Source organism: Ursus maritimus, unplaced genomic scaffold (assembly GCF_017311325.1).
Source record: "Ursus maritimus isolate PB19 unplaced genomic scaffold, ASM1731132v1 scaffold_4, whole genome shotgun sequence".
Classification (NCBI taxonomy): Eukaryota; Metazoa; Chordata; class Mammalia; order Carnivora; family Ursidae; genus Ursus; species Ursus maritimus.
Genome location: NW_024426552.1, coordinates 69,437,329 through 69,451,141, shown reverse-complemented (window position 1 = coordinate 69,451,141; position 13,813 = coordinate 69,437,329). Strand labels below are relative to the sequence as shown.

The following is a 13,813-nucleotide window of genomic DNA, read 5'->3' as shown; positions in this document are numbered from 1 at the left end:
GCGGGTGCCGACCGCGAGTCCGCCCGCTCCCCCGTGCAGGTGGCCCGCCAGCCGCCAGCCGCCCCGCGCGCGCTCCGGGAGCTCCCGGTCTCAGTCTGGATCCCGTGAGCACACCGGGATTCCAGTGTTCCGGGAGATGCCTGGTGGCGCGCGTTCACGGCTCACCGGTCTCAGTCCGCTCTCTCGCAGGTGCCCTCTGTGAGTCCGCCCGCTCCCCCGTGCAGGTGGCTGCCGCTTCCCGGCACCCAAACGCGGCGGCTCCCTCCCCCTTCCGTTTATCTTCCGAATATCTGTGCACGGTTTACAGCTCCCCTCTTCGTACCTCAATACTCAGCGCTGGAGATGTTCATTTGTAGAGATCCAGATGCATCATCCTGCGTCTCAGGCTGATTCCATGGTTATTTAGGCTGGTCTGGTACCTATCCAGCTCGACTCAGGGGACCGGCTGAAAAAGGGGTCCCCTACTCCTCCGCCATCTTAACTCCCAGCCATAATTTTTAAATTAATATATGTCACCTTAACATTCATCCTTTTAAAGTGTATAGCTCTGTACACAAGGTTGTGCAGCCTTCATCATTAATTGCAGAACATCTTCATCTCCCAAAGAGAAACTCTGTACCCACCAGCAGGTGATACCTATTTTTCCCTCTCCCAGTCTTTGGGAATCACTAATCTGCTTTCTGGTTCTATGAATTTGCCTGTTCCGAATATTTCATACAAATGGAATGATACAGTGCGTGGCTTTTTGTGTTTGGCTTCTTTCACTTAGCATAATATTTTCAAAGTTCCATGTTGTAGGATGTATAAATAACTTATTTATTATAGCTGAATAATATTCCGTTGTATGGATATACCACATTCTATCCATTTATAAATTGATAGACATTTGAGTTGTGTCCACTTTGGGGCTATTATGAATAATACTATGAATGTTTGTGTACAAGTTTTTGTGGATTCTCTTGGATATATATGTAGAAGTGAAATTACTCAAATGGTAACTCTTTTTACCTTTTGAGGAACTACCAAACTGTTTTCCAGAATGACTTCACTATTTCTAGAATGACTACATTCTCCCCAGCACTGGCAGTTCCCATTTCTCCACGTCCTCACCAACATGTGTTGTTATTATCAGTCTTTTTGATTATGGCCATCCTGGTGGATGTGAAGTGATAGCTCATTGCGGTTTTGATTTCCATCTCTGTAATAACTAATGATGTTGAACATCTTTTCATATGCTTATTGTCCATTTGTATATCTTCTTTGAAAAAATATCTGTTTAAATTCTTTGCCCATTTTAAAATTCAGTTTTTTATTGTTGAATTGTAAGAATTCATTATGTGTTCAGGAGACTTATGTTTTCTAGATACTGTTATCAAATACATGATTTGCAAATATTCTCTCCCATTATTCTGAGGGTTATCTTTTCACTTTCTTGATATGCCCTTTGATGAACAAAACTTTTTCATTTATATCGAGTCAAATTTACCTCCTTATGCTTTAGATGTTGTACCTAGGAAACCATTGCTGAATCCAAGGTTATAAAGATATGTATTTATGTTTACTTCTAAGAGTTTTATGTTTTAGCTCTTATATTTAGATCTTGATCCATTTTGAATTAATTTTTTTACTTAGTGTTAGAAAGAGTTCTAATTTAATTACTTTGCATCCAGTTGTCTCAGCAGCATTTGTTGAAAAGACTGTTCTTTTCCCTATTAAATTCTCTCGGCACACATGTTGAACATCAGTTGACTGTAAATGTAATTATATGTTTCTGGACTCTTAATTCTGTTCCATCGATACATGTCTATCTTTATACCAGTATCACCATCTTGATTGATAGAGCTTTGTAGGGGCACCTCGGTGGCTCAGTCAGTTAATCATCTGCATTCAGCTCAGGTCACGATCCCAGAGTGCCGGGATTGAGCCCCACATCAGGCTCCCTGCTCAGCAGAAAGTCTGCTTCTCCCTCTGCCCCTCATCATGCTTGTGCATTGGTGCTCGCTCTCTCTCTCAAATAAATAAATAAATAATCTTTTTAAAAAAAATACAACTTTGTAAAATGTTTTGAAATTGGGAAGCGTGGGTCCTCCACTTTGCTCTTCTGTTTAAAGATTGTTTTGACTATCCTGGGTCTTTTACATCTCTGTATGAATATTAGGATCAGCTTGTCAATTGCTTAAAAAAAAAAAAAAAAAAGCCAGATGCCAGATGACATTTTGATCAGGATTGCATGATATCTAAAAACCTCCTAATTGCTTTAAGAGGATGATAGGGAACCAGTTTTTTTTAAATCCATCTTGAAAACTGGTACATAAAGGAACAAATTTTTCTCCTGTTATTCATGTGTGAATCATATCAGCAGGTAACCAAATAGTAGGTGAAGAGAAATATCTCTCTATATATACACCATTTAATAAATGAAAATGAAATAGTAGAATTAGACTGTCACCATTTTATAGCCCCCAGTGAATGAACTGATTTAGGTATTGAGTATTAAGGGCTCCTAACATCACAAAAAGAGATTAACCAGACATGATGTGCTTCTTGATAAAAGGACACAGTACAGTCTATAGTCCTGCCAAAAGGCTTAAACATGAGACTGGTCAAACTGTTGCATGCGGCTGCCACTTTGCAGAAAATACAGAAGCCAAAGGGCCACATTGAATGGTTCCATGAGTATAGAGTGATTTTTACTGGGAAACCCCAGGTCAAGATGCCTTGAGTTTTTCAGTAGTAACAAGGGGTAGCATCTATTAAAAGATACTTAAAAAGACAGATTTTTTTTAGTGATTTCTTTCTTTCCTTTTCAGAATGAACCATTTTTTTGTTTTTAAATCCTTTTAGATTCCCTCAAATTACTTATGTACATTCGTGGATATGGTGAGAGATGTACATATACGTATGCACATATTGTATATGCATTTACATTTTATACATATACATAAGTGTACTATTGCTTTCCTTTAAAATGTTCATACTGGGGCACCTGGGTGGGTCAGTTAAGCAGCTGCCTTTGACTCAGGTCATGATCTCAAGGTCCTGGGACTAGCACTATGTCAGCTCCCTGCTCAGTGGGGAGTCTCCTTCTCCCTCTCCTCCTTCCCCCACTGCTCATGCTCTCTCTCTCTCTCAAATAAAAATCTAAAAAATAAATGTTCACACTGTTAGCTTCAAAACATGCTTTCCTCATTCAGCAATCTTATGTTTTCAGCTTTTCTTATTAAAAAAAGTAGATATTTACCCATTTTAATGTCTACATAATTTTTTGTAGAATGTACCATAATTTATTTATTGGGTTTTTTGTGGGTTTTTTTGGTGTATTGATAGGAAGCTTGTGTTTCCAATTTTTCTTCATTCCAAACTTTACTATAGTGAATATCTTTCTGCATGTACTCTCTCCAAGGTACATATTAAGTTGTGGAGTACCTATAAAGTTTGAAAAGATGACTATGGGGGAGCCTGGGGAGAAGGAAAGAAAAAAAAAGATGATAATCAGGTTTCTTTCCTTATAATCATATCTACTATTAAAGCGTAAGCATACTTAGATTTTGCTTTTGTCCAACTGAATATTTAAACTGTTAACTTTTGTGGGGTTCCTGGATGGCTCAGCCATTAAGCATCTGCCTTCAGCTCAGGTCATGATCCCAGGGTCCTGGGATCGAGCCCCACATCGGGCTCCCTGCTCACTGGGGAGCCTGCTTCTCCCTCTCACACTCCCCTTGCTTGTGTTCCTTCTCTCACTGTCTCTCTTTGTCAAACAAATAAATAAAATCTTTATAAATAAACAGACAAGCTGTGTTAACTTTTGAGAGTATATTTGTAACTTCAGCCTTACTCAGGATCAAGTTAGAGAATTTTTTTCATTGGTTTTGAAAAATAATTTGAGGTTAATGTGTAAAAATATGTCTTACATCATGTTAAATGAACTAGCTAATATTGGTATGAGCCTGATTGTTTTCCATGTAGTTACCATTTCACAGAAGGATGTTATTTAAAAAGTGATGCTGGAGGGGCGCCTGGGTGGCTCAGTTGTTTAGCGTCTGCCTTCGGCTTAGGGCGTGATCCCGGAGTCCTGGGATCGAGACCCACATCAGGCTCTTCTGCTGGGAGCCTGCTTCTTCCTCTCCCACTCCCCCTGCTTGTGTCCCCTCTCTCGCTGGCTCTCTCTCTGTCAAATAAATAAATCAAATCTTAAAAAAAAAAAAAAAAAAGTGATGCTGGAGGTTGTGTAATGACTTTCCGCACTCAAATTCACAGTTAAAGGGATTTTTTATATATTTTGCAATGTGCATATTTGTCTATATACAACAAATATTTATGCTCCTTACTGATGCTATACTTAAGATTAGTTTCTAGAAGTGGAATTATTGGATCAAGGAGTAGAAAGATTTTCAGGACTTTTGAATCATTGCAATCTGCCCACCAGAAAAAGACCCCTACCAAGAATGTGATGATTTATGCCCATTTCTCTGAATGCTAACACGATAATTTTTACTTACTAGGGAAGTTGAGCAAGTTTTTCCCAAAAGTTTACTGATCCATTTGTATGCCTTTTGTGAATATCCCATTATTATGTTTGCTATGTCTTTTTGAATGATTTATAAGAGCTACTAATAGTGGCTAATAATTTTTTGTTTGTTATAAAATTTGTTTCTGTGTTTCTGTTGTGGCTTGTTTGTGTCTTTTTCTTTATAAGTGTGTTTCTTGGGGGAAGGGAAAGAATATTTTAGTTTGTTTTGGTTTTGTGTGTATGCATACACATTCTCAGCGTGAGTTGAAGAACATGTACTTTTATTTTCTCCCAGTTCCTATAATTAGGATTTCCTTTACTTTTGTGTATGGGGTAAGGTAGATTTGGTTTTCTTAAAATTATGTTCCTTTAAAAATAGATTGCATAGAATTATATGTGTGTGAGAGAGCAAGAGAAAGAGACAGAGATTCTCTTGTAGATAAAAAGAAAAATACTGTTCTCTAATAGACTAATTTTCAGTTAGGATTTGAAAAGACTTTTTTCATTTTTATACGAGTTACCTGAATAAGAAAACCAAATTAATTTAGCCAAACAACTTTGGCTTTTCATTTTGACTTCCCTTAAACAACTGTGTATTTAGAGATACAGTGTTCAGCTGACATTGGGTAAGAAATGAGCAAATCAGTGCTCAGATTTTTCACCCAGCTCTGAATTATTTCTTAAACTTCTTTTTTCTTTTCTTTTTTTTTGTGATAAAGTACACATAACAAAAAGTTTACCATTTAACTATTTTTAAGTTTACATTCACATGGTTGTGCAAACATGAGCACCATCCATCCCCATAACTCTATTCATCATGTAAAAGTGAAACTGTGTGTCTGTTAAATATGTCACAATTCTCCCCTCCCCCCAGCCCCTGGCAACAATCATTATAACTTTAGGTCTTTATGATTTTTGACTACAGTTGAGCCTTGAACAACATGGTTTTGAACTGCACAGGTCCAATGATCTGCAGATTTTTTTCAATAAATATATCGGAAAATCTTGTAGAGATTTGCAACAGTTTGAAAAAACTCACAGATGAAATACATAGCCTAGAAATATTAAAAACATGAAGGAAGAAGTATTTATGAATGTAAAATATATGTAGATACTAGTCTTTTTCCATGATTATAAAATTATAATTATATATCATTATCCTTTATGATTTTCTCAGCATGTTCCTAGCGTTATTGTAAGAATATGGTATATAATACATACAACATACAAAATATATGTTAAGTGTTTATATTATTGGTAAGGCTTCCCAGTCAATAGTAGGCTATTAGTAGTTAAGCTTTTGGGGAGTCAAGGTTATGCATGAATTTTTGGTAGGGGGTTGGTATCCCTGACCCCTTGTTGTTCCAAGGATCAGCTAAGTACCTCATATAAGTGGAATTACACAGTATTTGTCTTTTTTGTGACTGGCTTGTTTCACTTAGCATAATGTTCACAAGGTTCATTCATGTGTAACATACTGCACAGTTTTTTTCTTAAGGCTGAAAATACTCCATTGTATGTATATAACCACATTTTGCTTATTCATTCTACACTGATGGACACTTAGGTTTCTTCCATGTTTTAGCTATTGTGAATAGTGCTACTATGAACATGGGTATACAAATATCTCTTCAGGACCCTGCTTCCAATTCTTTCGGGTATATACCCAGAAGTGAAGTTGTTGGATTCATAGGGTAATTCTATTTTTACTTTTTTAAGGAACCACCATACTACTTTCCTCAGTGGCTGTACCATTTTACGTTCCCAACAATGCACAAGTGTTCTAGTTTCTCTTGGAATTTGTTTTCTGTTTTTTTGATAGGAATCATCCTAATGCGTATGAGGTGGTATCTCGTTATAGTTTTGATTTGCATTTCTGTAAGTTAGTAATGTTGAGCATCTTTTCATGTGCTTAGTGGTCATTCATTTGTCTTCTATGGAGGAATCTCTATCCAGGTTCTTTGCCCATGTTTGAATTGTTTGGTTTCTTTTGTTGACTTTTAATTAGGAGTTTTTTATATATTTTGGATATTAATCCTTTATTAGGCATGTGATTTGCAAAACTTTCTCATCTGTGGGTTGCCTTTTACTCTATGGATAGGGTCTTTTGATGCACAAAATCTTTAAAATTTTTATAAAGTCCAATTTGTCTATTTCTGCTTTTGTTACCTGTGCCTTTGGTGTTATGTCCAAGAAATCATGGCCAAATGCGATGTCATGAAGCTTTTGTGTGCTTTGTTTTCTTTTAAGGGTTTTATCGTTTTAGTCTTACATTTAGGTCCTTGATGCATTTTGAATTTTAACCATGGTAAAAATTAGGTAAGGATGCGACTTCATTCTTTTGCCTGTAGGTATCCACTTTTCCCAGCACCACTTGTTGAAAAGATTGTCTTTTTCCTATTGAATAGTCTTAGCACCCTTGTTGAAAATAATTTGACCATTTATGTAAAGGTTTATTTCTGGACCCTTATTCTTTTCCACTGGTGTATACATTTGTCTTTATGCCAATACCAAACTGGTTTCAATACTTTAGCTTTACAGTAAGTTTTGAAATGAGGAAGTGTGAGTCTTCCAGCTTTGTTCTTTTTCATGATAATTTTGGCAATTCAGATTTTTTGAGATTCCACATGAATTTTAGGATGAGTTTTTCTCTTTCTGCAAAAAATGTCATTGGGATTTTGAAAGGGATTGTTGATTGCTTTGGGTGGTTTTGACATCTTAATGATACTAAGTCTTCCAATCCATAAACACAGAATGTGTTTCCATTTTTTTCCTGTCATCTTTAATTTCTTTCAGCAGTGTTTGTAGTTTTCATTGTACAAGTATTTTACCTTGTTTATCCCCAAGTATTTTATCCTTTTTGATGCTGTTGTAAATGAAACTGTTTTTGTAATTTTCTTTTTAGATTGTGTATAGAAATGCAACTGATTTTTGTGTATTGACTTTGTATCTAGCTACTTTGCTGAATTCATTAGTTCTAACAGCCTTTTTGCTGAGTCTTTAAGGTTTTACACATACAACATTATATCGTCTATAAACAGAGATCATTTTACTCCTTCCTTTCCAATTTGAGTGTCTTTTATTTCTTTTTCTTGCCTAATTGCTCTTGGTGCAACTTCTGATACTCTGATGAATGGAAGTGGTGAAGTTGATCACAATTAATCACAATTAATCACAATTTACCATCACAATTAATCACAATTTACCATCCCAGCTATCCCCCTGGAAGTTGCAAGCCTTCAACAGACTCCAGAGTTCCAGAATAGTTACATTAGACAGATTCTGCCTAGGTAATTGTTTAAGTGGAAAGACAAATTCTTTGTGCTTCCTATTCAGCCAACTTCCCACAATCTGAATGAGTTCTAATAATCAGGTATTTTATTAAAAATTAGCACGACTTTGGAGGCCTATTTCTCTCAGACTTTATGGATTAAACCATACAATACACTTTCCATATAGTTAAATATTATTGAGTATTTGGCTAGTTATGAAACCGTGATTTGAATTGAACTCACTTTGCTTTTCAGGATTTTTTTCATATTTAATAATTTTCTTTACAGAAATACCGGTATCAGGATGAAGACACACCTCCTCAAGAGCATATATCCCCACAAATCACTAATGAGGTGATAGGCCCGGAATTAGTTCATGTTTCAGAGAAGAATCTGTCAGAAATTGAGAATGTCCATGGATTTGTTTCCCATTCTCATATTTCACCAATAAAGGTAGGATGATAACTTTATTTTGTTGTTATGAATTATACATTACTTTTGTTACTAGTATAGCTCATGCTCAGAGAGAACTCTTCTTTCATGTAGAATTTTCACCCCTTGATTGTTTATGGTTTATTAGTTATAGGGAATTTCATAATATTTATTAACATTCTAAAAACATTTTTAAGGATATATTTTATAAATGAATTTTATTGAGTGATACTATCTTTAAGCCTAAAAATTCCCACAAAGGAAATTATTATATTTCAAATACTGCACGTTGAAATATTTTAAAAATGTGTTTTAAATATTAGTAAGTACAGAAAAAGAGCATTAATACTAACATTAACTCTCCTCAGAAATAACCACAATCCTGGTTTCTTATAAAGCTCTAGCACATATTTAGATCTCCAATCAATACATTGTTTATTTTGCCGATCTTAAATTTTATATAAATGAATTATACTGCATTTAATCTCAGCTTGACTTTTTTGCTCAACATTATATTCCTGAGATTGTTTTCACTGCTCTGGAGTTTTTTCTTTTATTAATACACTATAATTTATCTTACTTTTGGTGGATGTTGAGTTATTTTCAGAATATTACTAATATAAAAAGTACTGTTTAAAACGTAGGTTATGTATACATATCTCTGTAGATAACACCAGATTGTTTTCCAAGTGGTTATATGATTTACATTTTCAGCAGCAATATATAAAAGTTTTAACTGATCCATATTCTTATCAATACCTGGTATTCTCATTTTTGCCATTGTTTGGGACTTGAAATAGTATCTCATTGTGATTTTAATGTGAATTTCCCTGTTTGACAATGTGGTTGAATATATTCATTCAGATTTTCTATTCTGTGATATAACCTCTCGAGATTTTTGTTCATTTTTGTCTTTGGTTGTCCTTTTAACTGATCTGTACAAGTCCTTTTTTTTTTTTTTTTTAAAGATTTATTTATTTAGAGCAAGGGAGTGAGTAGAGGGAGGGGCAGAGGGAAAGGGAAGAGAATCCCCAAGCAAAATCTGCTCTGAGTGTGGACCCCAAGGTGGGACTTGATCCCAGGGCTCTGAGATCATGATCTGAGCCAAAATGAAGAGTCGGCTGCTTAACCGACTGAGCAACCCAGGTGACCCTACAAGTTCTTTGTATATTCTGGATACTAATCCTTTGTTGGTTGTATGTATTGTGAATAAAGGTAATTTTTTCCTAATAAAACTTAACCTGTGTTTTATAATTCTCTTTGAGGGATGATTTAGTATTTTTAGTTAAAAATTTAACGGTTATACCATTTAGATTTTATGTTAATAGTTTTACTAGGTTAATTTTTCTGGGAATTTATTCATTTCATATTTGTTTCAAAATATTAATATCCTGGGGGTTTTGTCTATAGCATATTTAGGTATGGCCCCCTTTTCATTCCTAATAATGTTTATTTGTGCCTTGTTTTGTTTTTCCCCCTGTGACCATTCTTGCCAAAAGATGGTCTTTTCAAAGATTCATCTCTTTTTAAAAAATCTTCTTGTGTCCCTCCCCCATGTGCTGCCATCCCCACCCTCCCTGTTTTCACACACACATTTACCTACATAATACACGTGTTCATGTAAATCTATAAATATAAATGTGTGGATAACCTACATATGAACTAAGGTTGTGTTTGGTAGAAGCAAGCTGACCTTTCCTTGGAAGACTGAATGAGAGATACAGAGAGGAAAAAATTGGTGGCTATTAGTGACAGAGACAGTTCATCTATTCCCCCTTCTCTTACTGTTATTATTATTTTTTTGTTATTATTTTTTCTGTTCTGCTTTCTTTGAGTTTATTCTATTTGGGTTTTGGGGGTTTTTCTTGTTTTTTCTAGTTTCTTTAGTTGCATATTATAATAGTATCAGCCTTTTCTAATAGTATTTGAGTTTGTAAACTTTCCTGTAAATATCACTTTACTTGTATCTGCAAGTTTTAACATGTAATTTTTTTTATCATTCTACTTTCTTTTATTTCCCTTGTGATTTTATTTGCCCCATGAGTATGTTTCTTAATTTTTAAACACAGTGATCCAGGCAGTCTGGGTCTGAGACCCCAGAAGTGGGGGTCCTTCAGGACCAGCAAAGAGAGTGCTTGACTTGTGCAGGATAGAAATCAAACACGAGCTGGAGAAAGTGAAAGCAGAGTTTACTGAATAGCATAAATGACAGAAAATAGCAGGTGGAGTGTCTGGAAGACTCAGGAAGGAAAGGAGAATGAGTCTCTTTGTCACTTGGGCCTCAGGGTTTGTATTGGAAAGGGGTCCAGAATAAGTGTTCCCTCAGGAATCCAGGGTAGGGTCTAATCAGAGGCGAATAACAGGTGAATAGTAGGTGTTATTTTATAAATCATTGAAGGTAGAGGATATTGATGCCAGAGTCAGCTGCGGTTTTTTCAAAGCTAAGGTCCTAGAACATGTTTAGGATCTGACTCTTCTTAGTTGTTATCAGGTGTTTGAGGGCCTGCGACAAACCTCAGGGAATGATTAACTTTCTTGTTTCCCTTCCTCGGAGTGGGAACATAGCTTCTTTGGTTTTTACTCAGCTGCAAAATAATAGAACGTGAATAAATGGGACCTAGCAGAAAAACAGCAGAAATAGAGCCTTTCTAAAATGCATGCAGTTCCTTCAGCTTCTTCCTTTCATATCTTACTTTAGATTATATTTTCTCATGTCTTACCTCTATCTTATTTGCTTGGAAGTCATTTCTTTCTCTTCCTTTAATGGTTATCCTAGAAATTTTAATATACATTTTTAACTTACAAAAATCTAAAGTCAGTAAATATCTTCTATCTTCATTCTGAATAACATAGAACTTTAGAACACTTGAATTCTAAGCATGCTGTCCTGCTTTATATGCTGTTCTTGTTTATGCCTACTTTGTCTTGACTGAATTAATATAAACTATTTAGTCAAGAAACTCTCCCACGTAAGTATAATTCTTTGTTTATGATTTGAATTTGTGGTCATTCTGGTGGTTACAAACTATGCAACGTCAGTTTGCACACATTCAATTCCTTGCTTTTTTGGTAGGGTGTTTTGGTAGTTACCTCCATGTGTATGCAGATTCTGACAGGGGCATGGGCAGTGAGAGTCCCGCCCCCTTTTTAAAAGTTGAATATAAATAAACTGATGAACATTTTAGCAAATTGATAAAATAAAAATGAGAGTCTTATTAATTTCATTTCAGGAGAAGGTTGATAGTTGCTGGCCCTTAGATTCAGTGCTCATGGTCAAACTAGATTATTTGTTCACTTACTTTTAGATCGTGGTGTCTGTTTTCCTGCTAGAAAGTAAGCTTTACAAAGACAAGCATATTTGTTAAATGACAATGAGGAAGGTCGTGGTGAAGATTAAAGAGTACACGTAAAGTCATTACGGTTGACCATAGGCATTGCTTAACTCAGTATAAGATTGAATGCACCTATAGCCAATATCAGTATCTGGCAGATGTGAACTTTCGCATTGACTATTGTCAGGTATAAATTTTTGAAAACTGAATAAAGTTGATTATAAGATTTTGGGGAAAAAATCAACTTCCAGAATATTAGTTTTGTTTATCAAATAATACATACATTTAACAAACATTTATTAAACATCTGTGCTAGTAACTTTATTAGATTTCAGTGATTAGTATTTTTAATGGAGAGTTATAACACAGTATGTCATATGAGAAAATAAAGAGAAAAATTAAATTTTTGGAGTATTCTGAAAAAAGAAAATTGACATTTGGACAAGATGTTGAAGGTGTGGACAAGATGCCAGTTCAGAGGAGGAGGCAGTTACTGGGGAAAATAAGTGTAGTATCAGGGTGATAATCAGAGGAAGCTGTAATAATGCAGAAAAGTTCATGATACCGTGGTTGGGAACTTGTTAGCAAATGAAGGCCTTAATCCTGAGCTGATGAGTGGCCCTATGAAGGGTTTGCCACCGTGAGATAGGCTACAAAATAATCTCTTAGGTTCTTTGGTACTGGTGCTGATTCTTATTACTGAAATATTGAATGAAATAAGATGGTGATTGAAAGTTACTTTATTCAGGCCTTATTTAGCGTAAAGGTAATTACGACTTAAGACTCTGAAGGGGAAACTTTCTTGCCAGTGCTGGGCAGTTTCAAGGAAGAAATTGGCATTATAATGGTGAAGAATTCTGTGGAAGGGGACAAAAAAAAGATGGCGGAGGAGTAGGGGACCGCTTATTCAGCTGGTCCCCTGAATTGAGCTGGATATCTACCAGACCATCCTGAACAGCCATGAAATCAGCCTGAGACGCGGGAAGATACATCTGTATCTCTACAAATGAACATCTCCAGCACTGAGTATTGAGGTGCGAAGCGGGGAGCTGTGAATCCGCGCACAGATATCGGAAGATAAACGGAAAGGGGAGGAAGCTGCTGTGCTTGGGTGCCGGGAAGCGGTAGCTACCTGCACTGGGGAGCAGGCTGGACTCGCGGACTGGCCCCTGCGAGAAAGCAGACTGATGTGAGCCAGGGAACGTGCGTGACCAGACTAAAAACTGGAGTTCTGGAACGCACACTGGAACCGGACTGATACCGAAGCTCGGGAGCGTGCGCATGACCAGACTGAAAACCGGAGCTCCGGAGGGCACACTCGAACTAGACTGAAACTGGGAGCTCAGGAGCGCATGTGCAACCAGATGGAAAACCGGCGCTCCAGTGCGCATGCGAACCACACTGAAACAGGGAGCTCGGGAGCGCGCGGGAACCGGGGGTGGCTGGCGGTGTTAGAAGCACAAAGGACAGAGATGTGCCAGCCCTGGAAGCGAGGGCGGGGAGAGTGGCTGTGGGGCGCACATCCCGGGACGCTGCGGGGTTTTTAGCAGCACGGACAGAAACAGAGTTAGAATGACCAGGAGAGCTCAGTGGAGAACAGACTGCGATCTCTCTGTTCGGAGACAGAGGCTAGGATACAGCCACTGCTGCTCTGACTCTCAGAAGAGGCACAGAAAATCGCCAGGGAAAGCCGCCAGAGAACAAAAGCCTGGAAATACCGGTTCATATTGTGCCCATCCCCATCCCCCCTTGCAGGGGATGGGGCAACTCTACCCAAACAGGGTTGCCTGAGTATCAGTGCGGCAGGCCCCTCCCTCAGAAGGCAGGCTGAAAAATCAAGAAGCCCACATCCCTAAGGTCCCTATAAAACAAGTGCACACTACCTGGGTCCTGGTCTATAATTTGGGCTCTGTGCATCCCTGCAACCTCTCCTCATCAGAATGACGAGGAGGAGAAACCCTCAGCAAAGAAAGGAGACAGAGACTGTGGCCTCTGCCACAGAACTGATGGATATGGATATAACCAAATTGTCAGAAATGGAGTTCAGAGTAACAATGGTCAAGATGATGGGTAGGCTTGGGGCACCTGGGTAGCGCAGTCGTTAAGCGTCGGCTCAGGGTGTGATCCCGGCGTTCCGGGATCGAGTCCCACATCGGGCTCCTCCGCTGGGAGCCTGCTTCTTCCTCTCCCACTCCCCTGCTGTGTTGCCTCTCTCGCTGGCTATCTCTCTGTCACATAAATAAATAAAATCTTAAAAAAAAAAAAAA

At 37.5% G+C, this 13,813-nt stretch overlaps 1 protein-coding gene across 7 annotated transcripts in view; it reads left to right on the top strand.

Annotated features, from left to right (window-relative positions):
• DLG1 (discs large MAGUK scaffold protein 1) overlaps nt 1-13,813 on the top strand; it is a 272,209-nt gene that overhangs the window by 91,090 nt on the left and 167,306 nt on the right. For all 7 annotated transcript variants that reach the window (XM_040621402.1, XM_008708348.2, XM_008708351.2 and 4 more), the window contains exon 5: nt 8,071-8,235. In XM_040621402.1, coding sequence (XP_040477336.1) covers nt 8,071-8,235 — 165 coding nt within the window. The remainder of the gene's footprint in view (nt 1-8,070; nt 8,236-13,813) is intronic.